This window comes from Abramis brama (genome assembly GCF_963993115.1).
Source record: "Abramis brama genome assembly, chromosome: 23".
Lineage (NCBI taxonomy): Eukaryota > Metazoa > Chordata > Actinopteri > Cypriniformes > Leuciscidae > Abramis > Abramis brama.
Genome location: NC_139985.1, coordinates 11,867,890 through 11,894,760, shown reverse-complemented (window position 1 = coordinate 11,894,760; position 26,871 = coordinate 11,867,890). Strand labels below are relative to the sequence as shown.

The window sequence follows — 26,871 nt, the reverse complement described above, 5'->3', positions numbered from 1 at the left end:
AATAATGGTTCATAACAGGAAATGATTCAGTTGGAGTGGATCCCGAACCTGTCAGGACTGGTCCAGAGCTTCGACCAGCAGCAGCTCGCCAACTTCTGTCGTATCCTCTCCGTCACCATATCTGAGCCTGATGTGGGGAACGATGACAAACACACACTCCTGGCTAAAAACGCACAGCAGAAACGCAACACCAGCCCCTCACGCGCCGAGGTCAACCAGGGTATGTGGACTACTAACTTGACTTTACTTTGAGCTGATGCCACAAAGAGCAGTAAAGTGGTGACTGAGAATAAGATCATTGCTAAAGGGAAATTTGTTATATGGAAAAATTACAGCTTTTTCCATTCAGTATACTGTATATATAGAGTATTTCTGGCAGGAAAAGATTTATGGAGTAAGCGTTAATAGGGCATGTATTATAAAAACATAATGTAATATTTTCCAGTCACACTCCTGAACATCCCTGGGTTCATTGAGCGTCTCTGTAAGTTGGCCACACGGAAGGTGTCCGAGGCAACTGGAACATCAAACTTTCTGCAGGAACTGGAGGAGTGGTACACTTGGCTCGACAACACGCTAGTACTGGATGCACTCATGCAGATAGCAACTGATGAAGCTGAGCACAGCAGCACAGGTAGAACTGCTGTTTAACTTGTTCATTTCTTATTCAAAATCTTCATAACCTTCAGTGCTGATTTGGTGCATAAGAAATACTTATTCTTATCAATGCTAAACATTTGTGTGCATAATATTTTTGTGGAAACCATGATACCTTTTTTCCCAGATTTTTAGATGAACAGAAAGTGCAATAGAAGAACACAATTTATTTGAAATAGAAATCTTTTGTTATATTATAAATGTCAGTACTGTTGATCAATTTAATGTTCTTGCTAAAGACATTTCTTTCACAAAAATATTACTGATCACAAAAATTTGAACTATATATATATATATATATATATATATATATATATATATATATATATATATATATATATATATAAATATATAAATTCTTTTTTTTTATTTTATTAATTTTTTCTCACAGAATCATCTGATGAGAGTACGTTGGCCACCATCCCACTGAGGCATCGTTTGCCACAGTCCATGAAGATCGTTCATGAGATCATGTATAAGGTGGAAGTGCTGTACGTGTTGTGCGTCCTGCTCATGGGCCGACAGCGGAACCAGGCAAGAGTCTGTCTCTAAAGGATCTACATATAACTAGGGGTGTAACGATACATCATTATATCAAGATATAGCAATATAAAAATGCGACTTTGTATCGTAAACTATATGATTTTGCGTTAGTTTTATCCAAGATTCCGCTTACTGTATTTATAAGGTATAATTCACCCAAAAATGTACATTGTCGTCATGTACTCACCCTTATGTCGTTTCAAACCTCGCTTCAAACTTCCAAACACAAATTAAGATATTTATGAAACCTAAGAGATTTCTGTCCCTCCATTTAAAGTCCATTCCTCTAAAACTTAAAAGATCCAAAAAATGTCATGAAGGCATCGTAAAAATAATCAATCGAGTGGTCTAATACAAATCCAAGTCTTCCGAAGAGACAAAATGGCTTTGTATGAAGAACAGATTTACAACACGCATAAAGGCTACTGAAGTAAACACAAACATGCTTGTGCGATGCGCAAAAACATCATGAGAGTGAGTAAATACAGATTTTATCATTTTTGGATGAACTAACCATTTACAGTTTGTGAAATAGTTATTTGACACGCTTTCTTGCAATTAAAACTGTAATTGATAACAATGATCATCTGAAGCTAATCCGTGCTGGAACGGCACTCCTCAAAGTGAAAGCACAAACATCATTTCATTCACCATATCGCATTAAGTTTTAGTAGTATGATTATTTAAAGCATTTTAGATTGCTTATTCTTATATGTATTGTGCATTAATAGCGGGAGAGGCGGGACATAGCAAGTACCGGGAGAGTCTGTGCGTTGTAACGAATCGTGATATGAGTGTATTGTTACACCCTTACATAGAACTGATTAAATCCTAATGTTGTAATTCCCATCCTTGTTTATCATATCTGTTAGGTGCATAAAATGTTGGCGGAGTTTCGTTTGATTCCTGGACTCAATAACCTTTTCGACAAGCTCATCTGGAGGAAATACACCACCTCTAATCACGTGGTTCATGGACAGAATGAAAACTGTGATTGCAGTCCGGTGAGCTTTGAGTGAATACATTGCAGATTTATCCCATTCGCTCTAATCCATTTCCCATAATTCTCATTGATCATGTTATGCTTTTGTTTATTGTGCAGGAAATTTCATTTAAAATCCAGTTTTTGAGGCTTCTGCAGAGCTTTAGTGACCACCATGAGTAAGTTGCAAGATTGTGAGCTTTGAGTGGCATGTCGCATACCTGTGGATTGACCGAAGAATGAATTCATCCATGTATTCTTTTGTTCTCAGAAATAAGTACTTACTTCTGAATGCTCAAGAGCTGAGTGAGTTGAGTGCCATCTCCCTAAAGGCAAACATCCCTGAGGTGGAGGCACTAGTAAACACCGACAGGTATTGTTCAGATGTCAAATCTATCTATCTATCTATCTAAACAGCATACACATGTTACAATCTATCTTATCTGTGGTGTCTTTCAGGAGTTTAGTGTGTGATGGTAAAAAAGGGCTCCTCACGCGGCTCCTCGCTGTTATGAAAAGAGAACCGCCAGACTCTTCCTTCAGGTGAGACTCTGGGTTCATAATGATTTGGATAAATGTGTTTTGAAATGTCATGATGACATATTTTCTATCTAAAGGTTCTGGCAGGCAAGAGCTGTTGAGAGCTTCCTCAGAGGGGCCACATCATACGCAGACCAGATGTTTTTGCTGAAGAGAGGCTTGCTGGAGGTACAGATGTTTATACAAATGCCTGTGCCTCTCTTATTGGTCAAAATGTTTTTCCCCATAGAAGTGATTGAGTTGCTCAAATCTTGTCTTTTGATTGTAGCACATCCTCTTTTGCATCATCGACAGCGGATGCAAGTCCAGAGATGTCCTGCAGAGCTACTTTGACCTGCTCGGAGAGCTTATGAAGTTCAACATTGATGCCTTCAAGAGATTCAACAAATATGTCAACACAGAGGAAAAGGTACAGGGAATAACAAAATGTGGAGAAATAAAAACTGTTGTCTACCAACTTCTGCTTGTCTTTGGTTAAACAATGTGCCTTCCTTAGTTCCAGGTGTTCCTCACCCAGATCAACAGCTCTCTGGTGGACTCCAACATGCTTGTCCGCTGTATTGTCCTCTCACTTGATCGATTTGAGAGCCAGACAGAGGATGTGAAAGGTAAATTCAGCCATTGTACTCTTGGATTGTTAGCAATATTGCTAAAAGTATACACTACCGTTCAAAAGTTTTTGGTCAATTTTTTTGAAAGAAATTAATGCTTTTTTTAAGGAAGGACACATTAAATGACAGTAAAGACATTTATAATGTTGCAAATAGGGCTGTGAAATGATTAATAATAAATAAAAGTTTGTGTTTACATAATATATGTGTGTGTACTGTGCATAATTATTTTGTATACACACATGCATATATTTAAGAAATAGTTGCATATATATATATATATATATATATATATATATATATATATATATATATATATATATATATATATATATATGTTTGTATTTAAATAAATATAAATATTTCTTATATGAATCAAATAAAATTCTTAAATATATACATGCATGTGTGTGTATTTATATATACAAAATAGTTATGCACAGTACACACACACATATTATGTAAACACAAACTTTTATTTTGTATGCGATTAATCGCGATTAATCATTTCACAGCCCTAGTTGCAAAATATTTATATTTCAAATAAATGCTGTTCTAAATGTATTATGGTTTCCACAAAAATATTAGGCAGCATAATATATATATATATAATCTTGATTTTTATGTTTTTGTAAACTTTAAAAAAAATGGCATCATCAAAGTTTAATGCAAAAAATAAAAAATCTGGTTGCTTCCAAAAGGTATGCTTTTACTCTAATTTTTACAATTAATAAGAAGGAAGATTTATATATTCTTTGTTTATGTATCGATAATGTATGTGTACCAAAATAACAGTACATAGCTACAGCAATATTTACCTCCATATTGTTTGTACTAAAAATATAAACACTATAAATTCCACACTGAGATTTTAACCGATTCACTCAGACAGTTTCAATTAAACTTGCCAACTCTAGTACAGTTTTTACAACTGAAGGACAATCAGACATTAAAACATCTGTCTTCATATTCCCATACTCACTAGTCTAATTTTGGCTAATGACAGTCTTAAGGGAATTTAAGTCAAATTAAAAGTGCACTAAAATCATCAAGTATTCAATATTTTGCTCTGCCCTAATTGTTAGTGAAAAAGTGTTGTAAATTTCTTCATCAGATGGGAAGTCTGATGAGCGCATTATACGTTCTTTTCTGAAGCATATTTTGTCTAATCACTATTGACAAATTTCAGTGTCTTTGTGTTTGTGCCTCTGCAGTGGTTGAAGTGCTCTCTGAGTGCTGTCTGCTGTCCTACATGGCTCGAGTGGAGAACAGGCTGTCCTTCCTCTTTAGGCTGGTTAACATCATCAATGTGCAGACCCTCACACAGGCAAGACCACAGTGCAGATCTCCTCTCCCTGTTTATCTCATTTGAGTCCTCCATGATAATTATTCCTCTGTGTTTTTCTTGCTTCTCTCCCAGGAGAACGTGAGTTGTCTTAACACCAGCCTGGTGATTCTGATGCTGGCCCGGAGGAGAGGCAAGCTCCCGTTTTACCTGAACGCCCTGCGGGAGAAGGAATACACAGAGAAATATCCCGGCTGCCTCCTCAACAACTTCCACAACTTGCTGCGCTTTTGGCAGCACCACTACCTCAACAAAGATAAAGACAGCACCTGCCTGGAGAATGTGAGTCTATATATGGTTTAGAGCTGCACAATATCTCAAAATCAAAACGATATCACGTTATGGCTTAGTGCCATTGTAAAACTGATTTCATTAAATATATTACTGATTTGAGAATGAAGCATTTCATTTACACGTGTTGTTCACGATACAGTGTTTAGGTCTCAGAACGGCAAGGTTCATTTTCTGAGACGCTGTGAGCTGCACGTGTGTGAATGAACATACAGTGCCTTCACTCTGAAACCGGCAGCGCATTTATTTATTTGTCGGCTACCTGTCAAAATAAAAGCTTTATGGTAATAGACATTATTCAGGTTAGATGCCATATTGAATTTAAGACTGTAACAAAGTTCAAGTTCAGGGATGGAAGGAAGGAGGCGAGAACTGGCAAATGATAAAAGTAAACTTTGAACACAAAGTAAAACAACGAAACGAAAGTAAGCAGCAGCCGCCACACAGCCAACTTAGGCATAATAAAACAAACTACATAAATGCCCCAGGCCTGGTCCTCTCTCGACTTAAACTGGGTTAGGGTTAGTAGTCCCCTCTGGGACTCGAGACCTGTGTGCCGCACAGGTGTCTCTCATTAGCATTCTCTCCACAGGCCTCGCTCCGCTCCCATGGCTCTCAGCCCCGACCTGCTTCGCCACAAACACGGATGGCAACAAAGCTGTGAGGGATAGACTTAGTCTTTACAATGGCACACGCTGTATAAAGGGCCTAGATCACGTCATTTTCACAACTTTTGTGAGTTTGTGTCTACTGAAATGTTTTTCCGAAAGATTTTCGTCACCATTAAACATGCTGTAATTCTATCCCTCACAGCCTCGTTTTCATTCCTGTGAAAAAATGTATATGGTGCTACCCTGACTTAGGTCTGTAGTATGTGCCATACAAATATTTACGCCTTAATTTCTTAATTTTCAAATGATATAGACTCTATACCATTTGAAAAATAAGGAATTAAGGCATTAATATTTGTATTATAATTTTTACAGTGAAATTATTTATTTTATAACTATTTAGTTATTTTACAGTACAGTTGTATTAAAATATTTTTCGTATTTGATTTAATATATTTTATAATAATCGCAATAAAATTATGATTATTTTATAGTCATTGAGTTGGTCAATCACATTCAACAGTGTGAATGTGGCCTATGAAAACTAAAGAGGAAAGATTTTTTCAAACTTTTTACTTTATAATTTGAGTTTGTTCTTGTTAAGAGTAAACCCAAGTATGAGCACCTAAAAGTGGGGGGGGGGGAATTCATCAGGGTAAAAATATAATTTTTCAGCTCTTTTTTCCCCTATGCAGAACAAAATCACTCCAATTATTCTAGAATGATGAATTCTTTCAAAATAAAGCTATTCAAGTCATTGTCACTTTTGGCAATATATTTTGCAGTTAAACAAAATATCACAATCTCCGTTTTTTCCCAATATCGTGCTGCCCTAATACAGTTTATATTTTACTGCATGGAATCCTTCCTTTAGGAGAATATTTAACCGTCAATGTTCTCTTCTCTTACAGAGTTCCTGTATTCCCTTCAGTTACTGGAAGGAGACGGTTTCAGTACTGCTCGGAGAGGACAGGACTTCTCCCTGTGCCATTATCAGCTACATAGATGAGCCTTACATGGAGCTAGAGCGGGACCTTCTAGAGGATTGACTCTTCTGGGTGGGCTCGGGGCGGGATTTGCACGTTCAGCTCCGATTGGGTTCAGAGAGCATATAGAACAGCCTCCCGTCTCATCCGACTGCATGCTACGGCTCAGAGAGCTGTCCATTCTCTACTTGGTGCCCATGTTCCACTTCATCTCCAGCTCCTGGGTACAAAGGAACTTCCCGTGAAGGATCACCCTGTCATTCATTCACTGGGAACGCAGTACCTGGACCGCTCAAGCCAGAGCCGAAACTCTGACCTGAAACTGTCTCGTTGTGTTCTGGTTCCGTTCTTTCGGTGAAATCGCATGGGGCCTTTTATACAGAATTACACAAAGAAGAAAATATTTAGGCTAAAAGTCCGACTTGGATCATAAATCTGTATCTTCGACTGGGGGTGGTCGATGATCTAGTGATCGAAGAACTGTACAGCCAGCCTTTAAGGAGATTTTCCTCTGTAATTTAGGATGAAAAAAGCAAAAGAGAAGTGTTGGATTGTTGAATGGTGGCTTGGATGTTAGTTTGCCAAGCTGTCAGAAGGTTATTCTAACATTTAAGAGGTGAACGGCACTCGTGCTGAACTGATTGATGTCAAAATCTTTGTACAGTGTAGATGAATGAGAACTGAAATTGAATTTGGACAAGTCTTATTTATTTTCTCACATTTCTCTTGTAATTTTGCGCCCATGATGGGATCATAAATCTGTTTTCTTTTCATATTCTCCATTGCTTCTCTCCTTTCATTAGGTTTTATCAAGCACATATGAAATAAGAGATTTTCCGTTCTTGTATTTTAAATTTTTTGTATAAATGAGTTTTTAATAGGTGTATCATTCCTTTTTATTTTTTCACAATGAAACACTTCATATCTTGTGGGCACGGAAGGTGTTAAACTATGCAGGTTCACTCACTCCATGGTCGTAAATATCCAGCTAGCCTTGATCTCCACGCTGCCATCTGTCGTTTGTTCCGTAGCAAACCACTAAATCACCATCTTCTAACTTTACAGGCCTCAGCCGTTGACAATCTGTGTTGCGCTCAAACATGCGGCTCCGGCTTGGTGGCCGGGAACCTGCGAAGGTGCTGCTTTGTGCTGGATGTGGTAGCTGAACTAGACTAGAAGCGCTAAACTAGAAACTTCCAATCAACTACCTCGTTTCATTAGTGTTGTTTTCTAACCCAGTCCTATAGTTTAAGCATGCTGTGGCTTTTATTCTGTTCCACTTAATTTCACTGTGTATGCAGAAGTTCCTGTGTATAAATGTTTCACAACAATTGCTTTGCTTTTACCTGTGGATGTTCGCACGTTCTCGTGTGTTTTTTTTCTTTTCTTTAAATCACTTCCTTATATTGTCACGGTGCTTTGCATTGGCAAAACACAAATTTCATACCATTCGTATAATTTGGGTTGAATGCAACAGAGTTTTTGGTCACTTCCTTTGACACCAGGAATGTGCAGTTGTAATAATAGCAGTAGTGTGAATGTGCTTTTTCTGATTTGAATGATTGCTACATAAACACAAAGGATCTGAATGTCTTTTCTTTATCCACATGCCTTGGTTCATGTCTCGCATGGGTTGGGTTTGGTTTTAAATACCGACATTTTCTTGCGTAGCTCTGTCTGGATGAATTTAGTCATAAGTGATAACCATGTCAAGCCCAGTAAACTTAATGCTTTAAATAAACCTGAATTCATTATCCTGCCTCTGACAGTTCAAGTTAGATGAACTTTACTTTTTTGTGCTTTTTATTATCAATGGTTGCAGTAATTTTGTGGGAATCTATAACAGTTTGAATATAAATCATGTTGCCAATATTTTGCCTGTTTTTGTTTTAATATAACAGCACAATTCAAAGACTGACTTTGAAATGAAAAATGTACAACTAAAACAACTTCAAATTGAAAAATGTTATATTAACTATTATTGCCATTCAAACCTCTTTCTTTTTCATATAGCAATAGTCCAAACAGATTTTTTTTTTTGAAACCCAGTCTAAAAGGAAACCATTTTATATATATTTGCGCTATTGCTTTAATCTATTTTCATTAACTCGGATTTTAAAGGTGTGCTTAGTCTACTTTATAAATTAAAATGAATACTATTTAATCAGGAATACTTCATAATTAAATAAAGTTAAAATATTAATTTATAAAAGACGAAGAATGCAAGACGCCAGTCATACGCAGCGCTACTCGCTTTACCGCATACAATGTGTTGCTGACTTAGTAGCGCATTTCTAGTGGTACCAGTTAACGTTCTTGGAAATGTATTGCTTTTGTGTTCCACGACGATAGTTGTCAGTATACGTCCACGACCACTGCCATTTTGACCAGAGCAACAGGAAAGACTGCGAGCACCTGTAAGTTATTGTAAACACATTTGTTTACATTGTGGTATAGTCATATACTTATCCTTTTTTTGCAAAATACCTTGAACATCCTGAAGAGGGTTTTAGAGTGGCTGTGTTTTATCTTTTTTCTTAGTTTAAACTTTAAAGTCAGAGTTGTCATGAAATTGCAGTATACATTGGTATAAATGAGGACAACATGAAATACACATTTCTATGGTCTAGATAAACATAAACACACTTCTTTGCTCATAGCTTCTGGCACACAAAACTGTTGCAGTGGGCTGTGTTCATGGTAGAGAGGGGCTTCCTCTTCACTCTACAAGCTGAAATGGGTATAAACAAAGATGATTATTCTAAATGTATTCAGTACAGCCTTAATGGGGAAAAGTAGCCAATATGTTGAAATGCAATATTCAAGACTTGAGCTACATGCCTTAGGACTAGCCTTGCTACCCGAGTCTCTGGTGCGGGTACGTAGTTTATTCACTTGAGACTCTGCAGTCTCGGCTCGTTCCTCAGCATCATCCAGCTCATGTTGGATCTTCTTGTATTTGGTCAAGTTGGTATTAGCTTGCTCCTCCTACAATGCAATCAGCAGGAACCATCAGTGATGTTGTTTTAAGTATACATGAGATGTGGCACATTAAGGTTTATTTGTAGACTCACCGCTTCCTCTGCTTGTCTCTTGTAGGTCTTAACTTTGGCCTGTAGCTTGTCTATGAGTTCCTGAAGGCGAGCCATGTTCTTCCTGTCCTCCTCAGTCTGTAGAAACACACAGGCTTTATTCTTTCAGGCTCAGTGCAACTCAAGCTATTGTACTAACTAAATTTAATTTGTGAATCTGTCTCATGGAGTTTGTACCTGATAGGTGAGCTCCTTGATCCTTCGCTCATATTTGCGGACTCCCTTCTGGAATTCATTGCTTTTTTTCTGCTCAGATTCCAGTTCATTCTCCAGGTCTCTCGCCTTGAGGAAAGTTTGTTTTATATTTTTTATAAGGTGCAGGACATCATCGATGTCATTCAGGTTTGAATTATTTTATAGATGGCAAATGTCATCATGCATACCTTGCTTTCCAGTTTTTGAATTTGCTTCTTGCCTCCTTTTAGAGCGATCTGCTCAGCCTCATCCAGGCGCATCTGCAGATCTTTGATGGTCTGCTCCATGTTCTTCTTCATACGTTCCAGGTGAGCGCTGGTGTCCTGCTCTTTCTTGAGCTCTTCCGCCATCATGGCAGCCTGCTCGTTGGAAGTTTCATATTAAATTTCCTGTGCAATACACAACATTTTTTACCAAAAAAACCCTCTCTATGCAAGCTCCTCACATCAGTGATGGCCTTTTTGGCTTTCTCTTCTGCATTTCGGCCCTCCTGCACAGCATCATCCATCTCATTAGACAACGTGGAGAGATCACTCTCCAACTTTTTCTTTTGATTGAGCAGTGATGTGTTCTGGGGAGGCAGAAAGTATTAAATGCCTAGGTATTATTTGTTGAGATGAATAATCTTCTGCTAGGAAGAGATGCCTTCTGCAAACCTTGATGGAACATCTGGCCATTACCTGGGCATGCAGTAGGTTGACTCTCTCTGTGGTTTCCAGGAGCTCAAACTCTGCCAGTTTGCGAGCACGATCGTTCTGCTCCAGTTGGCTTCTCAGTTCTTCCACCTCAGCTGTCAGGAGGTTGTTCCTGCGTTCAGTAATGGCACCCTGTTCCTTCAGTTCTTCATTTTGGTGAATAGTCTCATCCAGCTCAATCTGAAGGTCCTTTTCATTTAAAAGATGGATTTTATGTTATTTAGGCTTGAGTAGGTGACTATTTGTTTAGGTCGTTTTGCATATATATATATATATATATATCATGATATTAAAATAATCCAAAACTGTTTTTATTTCCCACATTAATGATGCAATAGTTGAAATATGTTTGTTTTAACAGAAGCGACATTTGAATTTACCTTAACCTGTGTCTGCAGGTTACGGACCATTTTTTGGGACTCAGTGGCCAAGCGATTTGCATGGTTCAGCTGAACCTCCATTTCATTCAGGTCACCCTCCATCTTCTTCTTTACCCTGATGGCTTCATTACGGGATTTTGTTTCTGCATCCAGGGTGGCTTGCATGGACTCTATGGTACGCTGATTGTTACGCCTAGTAAAGGTGAGTAAATAAGTTAGGAAGCCTTGTGGTTTAAACAATAGTGGTTGTATAATGGAATGGAGTAAATGGAAAATAATGGTTCAATAATCAGTCTTCCTCACTAGTTCTCACCGAAGATTGTCGATTTCCTCATCTTTCTCAGCTAGCTTCCTGTCAATGTCTGCTTTGATCAGGTTGAACTCCAGCTGTATACGCAGAGTCTTACTCTCCTCATGCTCCAGAGTGCCCTGATACAAAAATAAGGTAAGATAATTTAAGAGAATGAGAGTCCAAGTACCTTCAAATCCGTTTTTGTGTGATATTATTCTATATAGGCCAGTTTTAAAAACCTCAGCTGCACCTGTCAAGTTATTAATTTTTTATTTTTTATTTCCAGAGAAATCTTTATTTCCTTTATCAATATGTCATTCTTATCTAAAGAAAGTATTCAAGTTTTTACTTGAATCAAACTGTCTTTTCTCTTTAATGCATACATACACTATGTAACCTTAAAAGACGCACTAAACGATTATTTTCTTTCTGTTCAAGTAAATGCTCTCAAGTAAACAAGTTCTTTCTTTTTATAAATGCTTAGCAAACTGGAAATTTCCCACTACCTTTGTTTAAAATGTCACAATAATAATCATTGAAAATATTTACACTGATGGCTTAATGTTTGTTATTCACAATTTTAAGCAAATACTATATACTATATTTTTGGCGTAAAATAAAAATTGACTCTGGATTTCATTTCTGGTTCTCGGCTACAAAAATTTAAGGCACAAAAAACAGTACTTCAGCTTCCTCCAGTGCTGCTTGAATTTCAGTCTTCTCCATGTCCAAGCCCTTCTTGATCTTCTCAAGCTCATGAATGGTCTTGCCACCCTGGCTTATTTGGTCATGCAGGTCAGAAATCTCTTCTGTTAGAAACATGATGGTATTGATAAAAACACATTTTGTGACTGACAATGTATGTTAATTTGACGTCATAGTATTTTCTCCATTCATAACCCTTGAAGTTCAAAACATACCTTGTAGATTTTTATTCTCCCGTTTGATGCTCTCCAGATGGTCCAGAGCCTCTTCATAAGAGTTCTTGAGTTTAAACAGCTCGGTGCTCAGATTACGAGATTCTTTCTGTGAAGATTCCAGCTCAGACTGGCATTCCTCGTACTTCTGCCTCCATTCTGACAGAATCTTGTCAAATTGCCTCTGCTTCTTGTCCAGGGCAGCAGCGGCTGCATTAGAGCGCTCCAGATCTACTACAAGATCCTCAATCTCTGACTGAAGCCGATGTTTGGTCTTTTCTAGAGAGGAGCACTTGGCGTTTGTTGCCTCGACTTGTTCCTCAGCCTCTTGGAGGCGGGTGGCCAACTTCTTCCTGTCAAGTTTAGGAATATAATGATTCAGTTTTAGATTGAATGAAGCCAGTCATTATTGTCCTTCTACTCCACACACTCACTTTGCTTCCTCAAGTTCCTCTGTCTTCTGAATGGCGTCTGTCTCATACTTGGTCCTCCATTGGGCGACCTCGGCGTTAGCCTTGGACAGTGCACGCTGCAGCTCAGATTTGCCCTCTTGCTCTTCATCATACTGCTCCCTCAGCAGATCACAGTCATGCCTGGATGATTGCAAGGCATGAGCCAAGGAATTCTTTGACTGAAAGGAGCAGATGCCAAAGACAAGTAAAATTACAAATTTGTTCCACATTAAAGCCAAAACATGTTAAGCAGTGAGGGGGAAAATGGTTTCTCTTACTTTGGCTTCTTCATCTAGCTGTTTCTTGAGCTCCTCTATGTTTTGGCTAAGGGAATTCTTGGTACGCTGCAGTTGAGACACCAGAGCTTCACGCTCCTCCAGCTTTCTGCGCTGTTCGCCTGTATTATGTAAAAATTATGTAGGTTCAGAGTTAGTAGGGATATTAAATGTCTCAAAATCGGTGCATAGATGTCTGAGTGGTTCTTGTTAAGGTTGAATTTGTTCAGTAGGTATACCGCTTTCAGCCTGAGCGCGGGCTCGCTGCGTGTTGGTGTCACTGAGCTGTCTTTGGAGCTCCTCCACTTTGGCTTTTGACTCATTCATCTGATCCTCATAGAGGCGACACATTTTCTCACTGGTAGCCTGCAATATTTTTATATGATGTAAATAAATATATATAATATAAATATATGCACACACATGCCACATACATATTATTTATTATATGTTTCCTGTCAGATGAATATTCCTTTATTTATTCCTTTATTTGCGTATCTTTACCAACACATTATGGAAAACCACTCGGTAATGATACTGACACAAAACTTTCTTCATATTTTTATTGAAAATAATGATAACTTGCAGTTAAGTGAGTGAGTCAAGTTTTTACTCAGTTCAGTTAATTTTATTAAGGCTGTCTGGTTATTTTATGATGCGCAGATGTCGTGTGTATATGGACTACGGTCACAAGATATTGTTCTTTTGACTGTGGCTAAAGTTCAGTCTGAAATGGGTAAAAAGTTTTCTGCACCATTTTTTTGGGGGGAAAAACTGTAATCAATTAACCTTAAAGTTTTTTATTACCCTTAGTAAATTAAAATGACTTAAATATAAGGCATTTGAATATTTTAATTGTAATTGTTTTAAATTATTGTTTCTTTTGCATTATTTATTTTATATATATTCATATAATAAAATTTTACAATAAGGTTAAATTTATTAACATTAGTTAAAGCATTAGGTATCATGAACTAAGAATGAACAACAGTTTTCACAGCATTTATTAATCTAGGTTCATGTTAATTCATAGATATACTATTTTTTGCTAATTCATGTTTGTTAATAATAGATTTACTGATGTTAATTCATAGAGCTTGAATTGTAAAAATATTTGATATTTAAAAATTAACATTAAGCTACATTAATAAATGCTGTAAATTATTGTTCATTGTAAATAAATGATACCTAATACGTATTTAAACTTGTTGTGTAAAATTAAATTTATAAACAAAATAAAATAATAATAGTATATAAAAAAATTCACCCAACGAAGACCATTTAAACCTGAGCTCGAACTGAAATCAGCCCTTGATTTTTCAGTGTTAAAGTCAATGCTAAATTAATGCTAGTTAAATTAGATCAGAATGTGATGCATCATATTTTCCACCTTGCTCTTTGCCAGCTGCTCTAAATTTGAGGTGAGGTCATCCGCCTCCATCTTGGCCTCACTCCTCTCCTTCTCCAACTTCTGTTTGACTCGCTGAAGGCTGTCAATTTGCTCACTCAGTTCAGCCACGCTGTCTGCATGCTTTTTGCGCAGTGCAGCAGTCATAGCCTCGTGGCGCAATATGGCCTCCTCAAGGTCACGGCGCAGCTTTAGAAAGTCTGCCTCCCGTTTTTTATTCATCTCAATTTGGGCTGACGTGGCACCTCCGGCTTCCTCGAGAAGCTCGCTGAGCTCTTCAAGCTCTTTGGATGCATCGCCTCGCTGTTTCTCCGTCTTCGCTCGGGTGGAACGCTCTGCTTCCAGTTCCTCTTCAAGCTCCTCAATACGAGCCTTGAGCACAATGAAACGAATGAAAATATGTTCTGACTGAGACATCAATTTGAAGATTAAATGGTCTAGTTTGATTTACCTGCAATTCCTTGATCTTTTTTTGAAGCTGGATGATTAATGCTTGCTCATCTTCGATTTTCGAACTGATCTGGTTCATTTCAAAATCTTTCCTACAAAAAATCCCCACAAATTAAGAACAGAAATGGTTTCATTTTACAGCATCTTGTCATATGATAATCTTACTTCTTTAGCTTTTCCTCTAATTGCTGCTTGTCATTTTCGAGGTCCATGACAGACTCCATTGACAGCTTCAGATCACCCTCCAGCTTGCGTTTGGCCCGTTCCAGATCCATTCGCAATTTCTTCTCCTGTTCCAAGGATCCCTCCAACTAAAACAAGGGATTATATTGTATTACTGATTCCTGACTCATTATAGATCTGTTAACGGTCCTTCTAACATTTATCCAACATATGAACGTACATCATCTACTTGCTGCTCTAACTTGGCTTTGGCCTTAGTCAGAGTGTTGACTTTGTCTTCCTCCATCTGCAAGTCATCCAACGTCTGCTGGTGACTCTCCTGTAAGGCCTTCTTCTCTTTGGTAAGCTTCAGAATAGTTTCATCCAAAGCAGCCATCTCTTCTATCAGATTCTTCACCTATGAAGAGGTATTTTGATTAGTTTAACAGACTTCACGGTGACGCGACAACAGAGCTTGAGGTTCATTTTTCTTCAGAATGGCCTCACCTTGTTTTCAGTGGCATGCTTCTCCTTCTCCAGCTTGGCCAAGGTAATCTCCAGATCATCCATGTCCTTTTTCAGCTCAGCACACTCATCCTCTAGCTTGCGTTTTTTTGCAAGAACGGTAGCGCTCATCTCCTCTTCATCTTCCAGGCGTTCAGTCATCTCCTTCACTCTGGTTTCAAGATGAATCTTGGTTTTGATGAGCAGGTCACAGCGGTCCTCAGCATCTGCCAGGTTATCCTGCTCCTATAGAGCGATTTAAAAAAGTAAATTCAAGCATTTTAACACCTGAATATGTACAATTAATTTGATTCTTTTTGGTCTATTTCACAATTTATTGGGTATCAGCATTAAAACTCTGTACAATTGTAGATCTTTTACATCATCGTCTTTCCCTAAAACCTAAATAGATCATGTTAAAATTATTGACTTGGAGAAGAAAGGTAATTTTATACTTCTATGGCCACTGTAGCTCATTTTGTGGTGTTTATGAGCAAACAGTGTTTGCCACTCGAACTGCAAACTGATATTGTATGAGACTTACTGCCTGAAGTTGCAGGGAAAGGTCATTCTTCTCTTGGATCAGGCTGACCTGTTTCTCCTCCAGCTCTTTACGTTTGGACTCTGATTTCTCTAGTGCCTCCTTTAGCTTCAGGAACTCCTCTTTTAGAGTGGCCAGCTCTTTTTCTGTGGCTGCGCTCCTCAGCAGGGGCTTGATTTTGAAAAAAAGTTTCATCCATGGCCAGTTCTTCACAATGTTGAAGGCCCGAATATTCCATTGGATGATCATCAGAGCCTCCCTAATGGCAAAAGGAAGGTATAATCATTCTCTTTAAGGCACGTCAGTCTACTGATACAAGTACAGCTCTTTTATAGTTAAATTGGGGGCGATTGAAAACTGTTGGAATTAAGTTTTACAATTTTATTTTTCAAGCTGGTCCAGTTACATCATGTAATTGGCTTCCATTTCTTCAGCCACCATTTTGAACTCGACTATTTTAGGTTTTACTGTCTCTAGTCCAATTCTATTTTTCTTTTTTTTTTTTACAATACAATTAGTTTTTGTTTTACTGTTGCAGTTTTTGTTTCATTTATTTCTGCAGTCTTATCATTCATCTATATTTAAACTATAAAAACACTGGTAACTACATGAACATAAACTATTGATGCATCATGGGCAGTGTTATTTTAGATTTCAGTGTTACTATTTATATACTTTTATTGTATTTATTAATATATTTTCAATTCTTTTTAATTGTCATTACATTTTAGTATGTATTTTATGTGGGTTTTTTTTTACTTCAGTTAGTTGCCGAGGCAACATTTCTAATTTTAAATATTTATATTTCATTTAATTTGAGCTTTATTTCAGTTGGTGAAAACACTTTTTAATAGTTTTAGTTAACAATATCAACACTGATCATGAGAAGACTGTCACCCCCATATGACCCACTGGCTCATGTCCATGAATGCCTGAAATGAGGCTCATTTTAGTTAGTCTATTACTGGGGCGACTTTCAGATGTCATGCACTTACTGTCACAGTTCTGCTGTTACTACTTTGGAGATGACGGCATAGAATTCGGTCTGATCAAATAGCTGCCGTGCATCTGTGCCCCAGGCCACCCAAAAGGTGAAGTGCCTAATATTTATTTAGAAACCGAGGCCTTCTGTTGGACCAGCGGCTTTAATCCTTTGCCAGTCTGCAGATATGCTTTCAATGTGGTCCTTTAGAGGCACAGGCGCCTTGGCAAAACAGATCTTTGAGAAGGGAGCTGGCCTGTATTTTTAGTGGGGAGTGGGGTGAGCAGCTGCCATGTGACCCACTGAGCCTATAAGCTTTAAGGACACTGTCTGCATTGTCTAATAAAGGGAAAGGGTGGAGGTCATGGATATGGACATGGAAAACCTTACATGTTTCACAGAGAGTGTCGGAGCGTATGAAGGGTCTCGGCCACACATGCACATGGACAAATGCATATCTGAAGACACACGCCTCACACACTCCATCCACATGGCCCCAAAATACCTCTCATATGTTAAGGGTTGAGAGGTATCATGTGACAACAGCTTGTTGCTATCTTTATTAGGAGTGAACCTGTTGGATATCAGTATAGTTTTGTGAATATTTGTGTAGGGCGGCATCATTTCAGAGTTAGAATATGGAGAATATTAGAGCATGGAAGCCATTTTCTCTATACTAGTGGATTGAAAGCAGGTAGGAGCTGTTAGCAGGGTAAAGCTGCAGTCACATTTACTGTGGTTCTGTGCATTTTCAAGGTCACAATCATCTGTATTAATCTGCACGATCAGGAATTTTGCCTTGCAGATGCTTTATCAGGTTCATAGTGGTCAGCCAAATTCACAGCATTGTGACTTCTCTGTGAGCAAGGCTTCAAAAATCACTACACTACACAATAGACATTTTTGCCCGTGAAATTTTGCTAATGTGACCGCACTTTAAAGCTGAATATGTAACCTTCATATTTCACTTCATATTTTATATTCAGAAAAATCTCTAAATATATTTACAATGGCCCCAAAATATATTTTGCCACTTAAACCACACTTAAACATCTTCAAACAAATGATGATAGAGCTTTTCTTAGTACTTCTTTCTTTAGACCTACTAGGGTCAAAGTGATGGATGTTCCACTAACTTTTTATAATCAGAAAATGTTCAATTAAATTGTCATACTACTGTACAGAGACTTTTTGGTGCAATATTTTTCTTTAAAATGAGCAAAACCTGATTGGAAATGTTATCTAATACAATGACTTTCATTCATTTTTAAGTGTGACTTAAATGTTCAAATATGTTCAGGGGCATCCATTTTAATATTAGTAGCAATTTTGCATGGAATCACGTATTACTTCCTCTCCATCATCTTCTTCAGCTCCATCCTCATGATCTTGCCACGGCTGGCGGCCTGCAGCAGAGTGAGAACTTTAGCCAGACGCTCGTCCCTCATCTCCTCTAGGTGTCCCAGCAGACCGGCCTTAAAGAACACCTGTAATGCAGAGACACAGACTGTTGATTTAGACAATTTTGTCTTCTGTTCAGAGTAGCGCCTCTGACTGATGTCCCATTGCTTGAGGCTCAAAGCAACAAACACTCTTACTATCTGAAGTCTGACTTGCCTTAGTATGCCCAAATCTATATTGATTATGGTCGATTTCCAGTGAAGCCAGCAGTTTCTCTGAAGCCTTCCTGCTGTCCACAAACTTGTCATCAGGGATAGCGTGAGGATTCAGAATGCGATATCTTTGAAATGGAGGAATTTAAACATCCTCATTTTTTATGCCATATGGATTATATAGTAATTTATAGTGCCTTTATGCATTTATAAACACAAAGTGTGTAAACAGTAGCTCATCTTACCGTTGTTTGAATTCGGCATAAATAATTCTGTTAGGAAATCCCTTCCTGCAAATACGAATGCCCTCCAGCACTCCATTACAGCGCAACTGGTGCAACACCAGGAAAGCATCCATAATTCCTGCAAATAAGACGAAAATGTTTTAGTTAGATGTTTGCGCTGAGGTTTTGAAGCTTGGATACTTTTTCAGACCATTGTTTTAGTGTAACATTGAGCTGTGATTTTGATTGATGCTCAGAAATAGTGATTTTCATGAAAACCCTGTTGGTTTGGATGTGTTGAAGTGCTCAGTGCAGCACCTGGTGTTTTGGTCTCATTGGGGATGATGCAGCGCACAAAATGGGGCTGAGTGCTCCGCAAGTTTGTCATCAACTTGTTGAGATTCTCCTGTAGGTGAGAAGCAATCAAGGGACACACTCCTGTAAGTCATGTTGTACAGCAGTGTTTCCACATTTTACACTGCTAAAAGCACATGCATTCAACAAATGCAAAGGCGTCGTTCTCCTCAAAACAACATTGTCAAGTGTGCTTCTAGACTTACCTTGAGTTGTTGATGTTCTTTGTGGGAACAGACAGAACAGGAGCCAGCACAGACTTAAAGTGATGTTCATGTGTCATTTCTCTAAACATCACTGCAAGTCTTAACTGCCTCCCTCTTAGTACTGACGAGTTTTGATTTTTTTGTTTTAATGACAATGAATAATTATTTCTGTTTAATATCAGTTTCTACCTAGCGCAAGTGGCAGAAAAGTCTTGTTATATTCCCACCTTGTGTAGCTGTGACACTGTCTGGAAGGAAGCAGCCTTTTTCCTCTTTTCTTTGCCCCCTGTTTTTGCGTCAGAGGCTAAAAGGAAAAAGGTTAATTTAGAATAAGTATTCTATGGTTTAGAAAAGAATTGTGGTATATTTCAGACAGAATATGTGGTTTATTTACCTGAGTCAGAGCTAACATAATTATCATAGAGACAAGCCAGAAGCTTGTTGGCTGATTTCTGGAAACAGACTACCACTGTTTCATTCAGGGGGTCTTTGTTTTTGTCTAACCAACCAATAATATTGTATGGCACCTGAAATTCAGATAAAACTCTTTTTAAGTAATATTCAATATCTTTTTTCAGCAGGGTTACTTAAAAACAGCTTAAACCAGCCTAAACTGGTTCCGCATCCTAGCCTTGCTGATTTGCATTTTTTTTTAAGAGCACTTTTCTGCTTGCCAGGCTGGAAGACCAGCTTAAACCTGCTAAAGCCAGCAAACTGACTGGTTTAAGTTGTTTTTCAGCAGAGAAAGTACCAAAAATAATCTAAAATACATAATATACTTTTAATATCAGGTGCTACCTAAGAGACCTTTACATTTAGTCTTGTTCAAGCTCTATTATTGGTACAAACTCACCACTCCTGCGTAGTGACCCAGCTCAAAATGAGCCTCATACTTTCTCTTCTTGTCAGGCCTTGGCTTTTGGAAATTGGCAGACTTGCCAAGGTGATTGTCAAACAGCTTAGCCTTGAAGCTGTTGTCCGAAGCTTTAGGGAACATGCACTCCTCTTCAAGGATGGACATAATTCCTAAGGGCTAACAAAGAGAAAAAAGCTCAAAAGGGTGTAATAATATTCTTGGTACATTCTGTAATAAAAATGATTTGCTATTATATTCCTAAAAAAAAAAAAACCTTTTCAATGAGGTCAATGCAGGCTTGGAGGTCAAGCCCAAAGTCGATAAAGGTCCATTCAATGCCCTCCCTTTTGTACTCCTCTTGTTCCAGGATGAACATGTGGTGGTTGAAAAACTGTTGCAGTTTCTCATTGGTGAAGTTGATGCAGAGCTGCTCGAAGCTGTTGAGCTGTTGAGAGAATCCACATGACAGATGCACAAGTGTGAATGCCGGCGGAAATCTAGATAAGTGCGGTGTGGAATTTCGAGAGTCACTCACCTCAAAGATCTCAAAGCCGGCGATGTCCAGCACTCCGATAAAGAACTGCCGTGGCAGAGCGGTGTAGAGCGTCCTATTTATACGTCCCACCAACCACTTGAACATGCGATCATAAGTGGCTTTGGCCAGAGCTCCCAAGGCATAGTTAACCTGGTGGAGCCACACAATGTGTGTGGAGCACATTAAGACCACAGCTGTCACTTACATGGATTGCAACAGTTGCCTGGATACCAGGCTGATTTCTCAGGCTTATTTATTCCTTGTATCTCAGTAGATCAACAGTAAATGTCAGTGGTTTCGACATGCATTAATATTGACAGCAAATAATCATTATTATTCCCCCCCAAATTAGTATTTTTTTCTTTCTGTAACTATAGACACACAACCATAGACAGGATTTTGGGAACACTTCTCACCTGTTCGACATTCTGTCCTTTAACCACATACTCGTTGCCCACCTTCACTCTAGGGTGCAGAAGACCCTTCATGAGGTCTGCTGAGCTAACACCCATCAGGTAGGAGGCCTTATCAGCACCTGGAAAGATCATTTCATTTAAGTTTTGGACCATATTTAAGGCATATTTGTAATAGACAAATCAGGTTATGGATTTACACTCACTTTCAGTGCCATCGGTCTCTGCCTGCTCCTCCCGCTGCTTCTGTTTGAATTTCATGTTCCCGAAGTGCATGATGGCGCCTACTATTTTATAGCAGCCGTACTTTTCTTCTGGAGTAAAGCCAAGGATGTCCATGGCATGCTGGATGAAAAAGAGAATGATTTTGCAGGCTATTTTTTTTCATTTGGTCTTTGTAGGTGATAAAATACATTTTTCACAGCTTACATCAGTAGCCATAAGTTCCTGCCCATCATCCATGTTCTCCACCGTTGTCACTCCTTGGGAGCAAAAATGGTAGTCATAGGGATTTGAAGAGACCAGAAGCATGTCTGAAATCCACAAGGAAAGAATGAATGAAGGATTTTCTTGAATAATAGGTCAATAAAATACACAATTATAGCATTTATCATACCAAGAAGTTCAGGCTTCTTTTGTGACATGATCTGGTAGAAGATGTGGTAACTTCTCTCTCCAGGCTGCTGAAATATAACTCTGGATTTTTCCAGTAGATCTATACAAATAATTTGAAAAAATCACTGCACTGTCAGGTTTTACATTTTGGAATGACATGAACTAGAAGGGCATCATTCTTTGAATAATTGACTTACACAAGTCAATGTCAGCGGAAGCCAGTTTCCCTGTTGGTCCGAAATGGATCCTGATGAACTTACCCTAGAGCAAGAATTCAGAGCAAGAATGTAAATTAATTTGCACATTATGTATTATCTTATGAAGCTTATGGTTGAACACCATGATAATATGCAGTCATTTTAATTTTACAGTATGGAAAAATCGGTCTTTTTGTGTATGTGAGAGGAGCAGGCTTAAGAACTACAACATTGGTCTATATAGTGTCAGATACTCACAAAACGGGACGAGTTGTCATTCCTCAGTGTCTTGGCATTTCCAAAAGCCTCCATTGCAGGATTAGCTTCAATGATCTGGTCCTCTAAAGTACCCTGGGAGAAGTAGTTTTATAATTGATTGCTTAATTTGTTCCTGTTTATGCAGTATTTCTCCACGGATGAAGATATACTCACCCCTGTTTTAGTTGCAGGGGCCTTTAAAAAAAAAAACAGCAACAAAAAAGATTTTTGTTTTGTTAAACATTACATATTTCTCAGCTTCTATTTTTATTATATTATTCTATTCTATATTAAATAGACTGATTGTTTAATATGAATGTCATAAAGTGCATGTAACATTTTAAATTAGCCATTTCTAAGTATTTAAGTTTTACTTAAAATGCTAATTCATAGACTATTATGGGTTAAGAATTAAAAAAACGGGGTAAAATCTTGTTAGCTCACATCAAATACAACAAAGTATTTAACTGTGATAATCAGGAAAAAAAAAAAATATTCCGTGAATAATGGATTTTGAAATGGAGTGTAAAAACTGTAATCTAGGAAACAAAGATGTTGGGCCAGTTTGAAATGTTAATCACAAGTTTGTTTCACAGAAAAACTTCAAGAACAAGGAGGAAAAATGCAGGAGATGATGTGCTGAGGATAAGCTATTGAAAACACAGAGTCAGGTTAACCCCACAAAAACATTTGGGGAAACTGGCAAAGACATATGCAAATGAAAGGGAGAGTCAAACCTCAGTCTAGATGTCCATTTACATTTATAGAAAAACAAGTTACAATACATAGAGCTAAAGTCACTGTAAAATTGTGCCAGACACCTAGATGAGGAACGACTTCAAAATGATAATGACAAACACTTGCCAGCATGAGAGGTAAAAAAAAGAAAAAGCTGATTGAAAAAGAAGAGGGACATGATGTGAGGGAAACCGAGAGAGCGTTGTCTTACTCCTTTTTTAGTTGGCGCCTCACCCAGGGCCGCTACTATGGCAAAATACTGAATTACACGTTTCGTGTTTACCGTTTTGCCAGCACCAGATTCTCCGCTATGAGTATCAAGAAATGATTGAGTGACAAGACATTGAAAAAGAAAAAAAGAAAGAAAAATACCATAGCAAAGAACATTAGAAAAAACAGTGCAACAAAATGTTCTTAAAAAAAAAAAAAAAAAGTAATCTGAAAAATTGTTCTAAGAATAATACAAAATTTTTTTTTACCAGACTGAAAATGTGTGTGTTAATGCAACAATACAGAATGTGTACAGATATGTCCAAACTTACGTGATTAGCATGGACTGATTATCCCGATCTGTGTAGGGAAACAATAACACAATTTTAGGTCATAAAGGGCTTTTCTCCATTGGATAAAGTGTGTTAGGAGAAAATGATCCCTCCTGTAAGTTATGGTAGAGGGCAGGGAAGAGACAAGCAATCCTTTAATTTAATACTTACTGCGCAACATGTCATTGTAAGCATTGTCAGCGATGGAATAGATGTGAGGTGGAGCCTCGGAGCGACGTTTGCCTTTGTAAGCAGCCACTACAAGGGACGTGTAGACGGGAAGCAATTTATATGGGTTCACGGTCACACAGAAGAGTCCAGAGTACGTCTGCCATGAGAGGATTTGACAAGATTAATCTCAGGTACGGTATTTAGTCACGATAAATGACCAATTCTTTAGGCCAGGTTTTTTTTTTTTTTTTTTTATCTAGGTGGATAGAGAGATGGAGGGTTGAGGGTTGAATTATAAGCCTGGACCTTCATTTATTTTTATTATTTTTTTGATGATGCTTACATTTGCAAAGCCAAAAAAAATCATTATATAAAGAAAAATATACTTTTACAATTCAATTTTATTTAACACATTTTTATGTAAAAATGGCAATGGTACATTTAGCAAAGTTTTGGCTTCAGCTTTGTTAAAGTTAAATTAATATTCTTTTTTTTCTTCTTTTTTTTATCCAAAATAGTCATAACCAAATAATAATTGCCAAATGCCTTGAAGTTGGACCCCCTGGGGTTGAAGACTCCTAACTTATACAAAATAAATAGCCTCAGAATAAAAACAGAGAAAAAATGTAACTTTATTTCTCATAATGTGACTTTTATATCCAACCCAATCTCAGAAAATTGTACTATTTTACAAGATGGTGATTTCGTATGATTTGATTAGTATGGAAATAGTTTTTTAGGAAAAAATAGCAAGAAGGACCCCCCCCCCCCCCCCCCCCCCAAAAAAAAAAACTAACCATCAGTTAGATGTAAGCATATTGAGCGAAAAAAAATTGAATGAGATTGTACAAATTCGTATGAATTAGCCACCAATTCGCCTTAATGTAAAATAGTTACAAACTGACATTAGAGTGTTGCTGGTATACAATGTGACACTATTTTTTTTTATGCTAACTTCACTATTAACTTTTTTTCCTATTTATACAGACTTCCATATTTTAGTTTTCCCATGTACACAATCTGTTTAAATGCACTTCAGGAAACCGTAAGAAAACCCTAAGTTGACTTTATGAGATACTTTGAATATGGCAGTTATAAAGGACATGCCTCTAGGGAATTCACTTGTATTTGTCCCTTGGCAAAGGCAAGTGTTAAATTCATTACTGTGACTGTAAAGTTCTATGAATAGTGCCGCCCCTCTATGTTTAATGCCCCCGTCAGGTTATTTGTGGCATCAAAGATTAGTGAGAAAGGGCAGATCTTTTCTTTGCTTTGAGCTGTGATGTGATGGTACCAACATAGATCATCCAACTGCTGTAGCGCCTCCGCAGATTACAGAGCACCGAAGCTTCATTCAGGTGTGTGAGCATGGCCATGTCCTCAATCATGTCAAACTTCGGAGGGTTCATCTGTTGAATGTCATCGTCCTTGACAGTTAAGCACTACAGGATTCAGAGGGAATAAATACAGAGTAAGTAAAGGGTCAGAACATGGTTTTAGATAACAAGGGACAGGAAAACCAACTTATTTATTAGGCCTATTCCTTATTACATGCCTCTCTGAAAATTTTAATTCTGATTGGCCAATCGCACATTGAGCTGTCAAATATTTGTATATTTTTAAATGACCGCTAAACTAGATCAAAGTTCCTCATGTCAACATACCGGTGCTACTTTCATGTCTCTCGTATCACTCCGCTGACTTTAGCACACTTTAAAATAGTTAATGTCGCCATCTGGCGACTCAAAACGGGTTACTAGCCCACTACAGCTTATATAGCCTCAGAAAATACTCTAAACATTATCATTGTTTATATAGCCTATGCTAAATATAAAACCTTTGATAAATGGCGAGTCTTAGAAGAAAACCAAAATATTAATCGGAAGACCGTCGAACAGGTAATGCAAAGTGCTGGATGATGACTTGACATAAAGGACAAGTTACATTGATAAACATGGTTGTTAACTAGTTCATTGTTTAAAAATTGCTAACTTGAATTGCAGGTTAAGCTAATAATAAAAATGATAATATGGCCCTATAATTAATATCTTACGCAATGTTGGCCTTTTACATTGTAAAAGGGCGGGTAGCCTATTTTCCTTAATTGTAAAATAATTTAAACTCAAAACAACATTTCATGTCTATGAAGGCTATTCATGTAGATGAATGGTAGAATAGTGCAGCAAGTCATTATCGCACAATAAAACATTAGCCTACAATTTCATTTAATTAAGTTGCATTGATTCTACCACTTAACTCAAAGCCCTATTAATGCAGCAAAAGTTAATTTGTTTTGGCATATCTGCAAATCATTAAATTCAGATATCCTCATTTGATCGTTTTTACATGATAAATCGAATTCCATTAAAGAGTCTTACCTTTCCATCCTTCGTCTCTACGATGACTTTGTCACCATCAATCTCCCTGATTTCCACCTCAATGTACGCGTCCTTTTCATCTGGTATCCAAGCGCGTTTCTTTCCTGCGCACAAGGAAGTCTGTCAATATCCATGCGTCGAGAAAGTTTATCGTTGGTTTGTTTGCTATGAATCCAGTATTCAATGCCAAATTTATTTCAATATGCCCTTTTCAACATTAACAGTTTAAGAACCTAACATGCAATTACGAACACCTAAACGCAGCCGCGTAAACCAGATGCCAAGTATTTCAAAGAGAATTGAAGTGTTCGTATCCGCTTTAAAACAATTGTTGAAGTCACTTGAAAATGCATTTCAAGTACCATCAAACGCCACAGTTTGCGCTGCCAGCAGCTCCAGGTTGGATTTGCGCAGAAACGGTGCAGCTTCTCCAAACTCCTTCATATCCAACAGTCTCGACATGATGATAAATCCACCGCTCCTTTACTCGCTGAAGAAAAAAAAATCCAGATACCTTAAAAGAAGACAAATATTTTTGGTTACATTCCAAATTCAATAATTAAGTAAAATTAAAAATATAGGCTGTTATGTTAACAAAAAGTAAAATAGTAGCCTACAAACTTTAACATAGAGGGAATAATCACAAACAATTACATTTGAAATTAAATATATGTTCCAGGAGGTGTATTATGTAATTAAACTAAGCATTGCATTACTGACACAAAATAAAAGTTTAAGTTTTAAGAGTCTGATTTGTTAGCATTTTATGATTCCTGTATTGTAGTATAAACAAATGATCAATTAAATGAAATGATTCAAAGTGTCCAGTCATAATTTGCTAACTGACCTTAACACGGACT

General features: G+C 37.7%; 2 protein-coding genes across 5 annotated transcripts in view; one reads left to right on the top strand and one right to left on the bottom strand.

The window, feature by feature from the left end:
* The window catches only part of trpc4apa (transient receptor potential cation channel, subfamily C, member 4 associated protein a), a 14,178-nt gene extending 5,740 nt beyond the window's left edge, over positions 1-8,438 (top strand). Inside the window, exons 8-20 of the mRNA XM_084100508.1 lie at positions 19-220; positions 446-634; positions 1,049-1,191; positions 2,073-2,204; positions 2,303-2,361; positions 2,454-2,555; positions 2,642-2,725; positions 2,800-2,890; positions 2,991-3,131; positions 3,219-3,330; positions 4,548-4,660; positions 4,754-4,960; positions 6,492-8,438. Of these exons, the coding sequence (XP_083956634.1) occupies positions 19-220; positions 446-634; positions 1,049-1,191; positions 2,073-2,204; positions 2,303-2,361; positions 2,454-2,555; positions 2,642-2,725; positions 2,800-2,890; positions 2,991-3,131; positions 3,219-3,330; positions 4,548-4,660; positions 4,754-4,960; positions 6,492-6,629 (1,713 nt within the window). The 3' untranslated portion in view covers positions 6,630-8,438. The remainder of the gene's footprint in view (positions 1-18; positions 221-445; positions 635-1,048; positions 1,192-2,072; positions 2,205-2,302; positions 2,362-2,453; positions 2,556-2,641; positions 2,726-2,799; positions 2,891-2,990; positions 3,132-3,218; positions 3,331-4,547; positions 4,661-4,753; positions 4,961-6,491) is intronic.
* On the bottom strand, positions 6,342-26,871 carry myh7ba (myosin, heavy chain 7B, cardiac muscle, beta a). 4 transcript variants are annotated; one of them, XM_084100505.1, is made up of 43 exons: positions 26,666-26,871; positions 26,374-26,525; positions 26,012-26,115; positions 24,932-25,075; positions 23,634-23,790; positions 23,463-23,490; positions 23,132-23,228; positions 22,357-22,377; positions 22,183-22,275; positions 21,925-21,988; positions 21,729-21,827; positions 21,542-21,645; positions 21,319-21,457; positions 21,116-21,234; positions 20,700-20,849; positions 20,439-20,609; positions 20,162-20,341; positions 19,703-19,835; positions 19,536-19,612; positions 19,067-19,154; positions 18,770-18,887; positions 18,529-18,652; positions 18,262-18,398; positions 15,933-16,188; positions 15,392-15,634; positions 15,126-15,302; positions 14,888-15,033; positions 14,724-14,814; positions 14,255-14,644; positions 13,104-13,230; positions 12,868-12,986; positions 12,572-12,768; positions 12,141-12,490; positions 11,905-12,029; positions 11,242-11,357; positions 10,929-11,121; positions 10,534-10,737; positions 10,299-10,424; positions 10,042-10,212; positions 9,836-9,940; positions 9,641-9,736; positions 9,408-9,554; positions 7,421-9,297 (listed from the first exon to the last, which is right to left on the bottom strand). In XM_084100505.1, exons 2-43 carry the CDS (start codon positions 26,471-26,473, stop codon positions 9,286-9,288), a joined length of 5,838 nt encoding a protein of 1,945 aa, XP_083956631.1. In that variant the 5' UTR covers positions 26,474-26,525; positions 26,666-26,871; the 3' UTR covers positions 7,421-9,285. The 4 variants fall into 4 exon arrangements, 3 of the variants coding, with proteins under 3 accessions (XP_083956631.1, XP_083956632.1, XP_083956633.1); XR_014604248.1 differs by lacking the exons at positions 23,132-23,228; positions 26,666-26,871 and adding an exon at positions 6,342-7,077 and having other exon boundaries at positions 9,213-9,297; positions 26,374-26,530; XM_084100506.1 differs by lacking the exons at positions 23,132-23,228; positions 26,666-26,871 and having other exon boundaries at positions 26,374-26,530.

What these genes read in the sequence shown, in the direction of transcription:
- myh7ba (XM_084100505.1), bottom strand. Translation starts at nt 26,473, where the DNA reads ATGTCGAGACTGTTGGATATGAAGGAGTTTGGAGAAGCTGCACCGTTT. An exon ending in TGGGTCACTACGCAGGAGTG is followed by an intron (nt 19,836 to 20,161) that starts GTGAGTTTGTAC and finishes TCTGAATTTCAG; the next exon opens with GTGCCATACAATATTATTGG. An exon ending in AGCATGCCACTGAAAACAAG is followed by an intron (nt 15,303 to 15,391) that starts GTGAGGCCATTC and finishes ACCTCTTCATAG; the next exon opens with GTGAAGAATCTGATAGAAGA.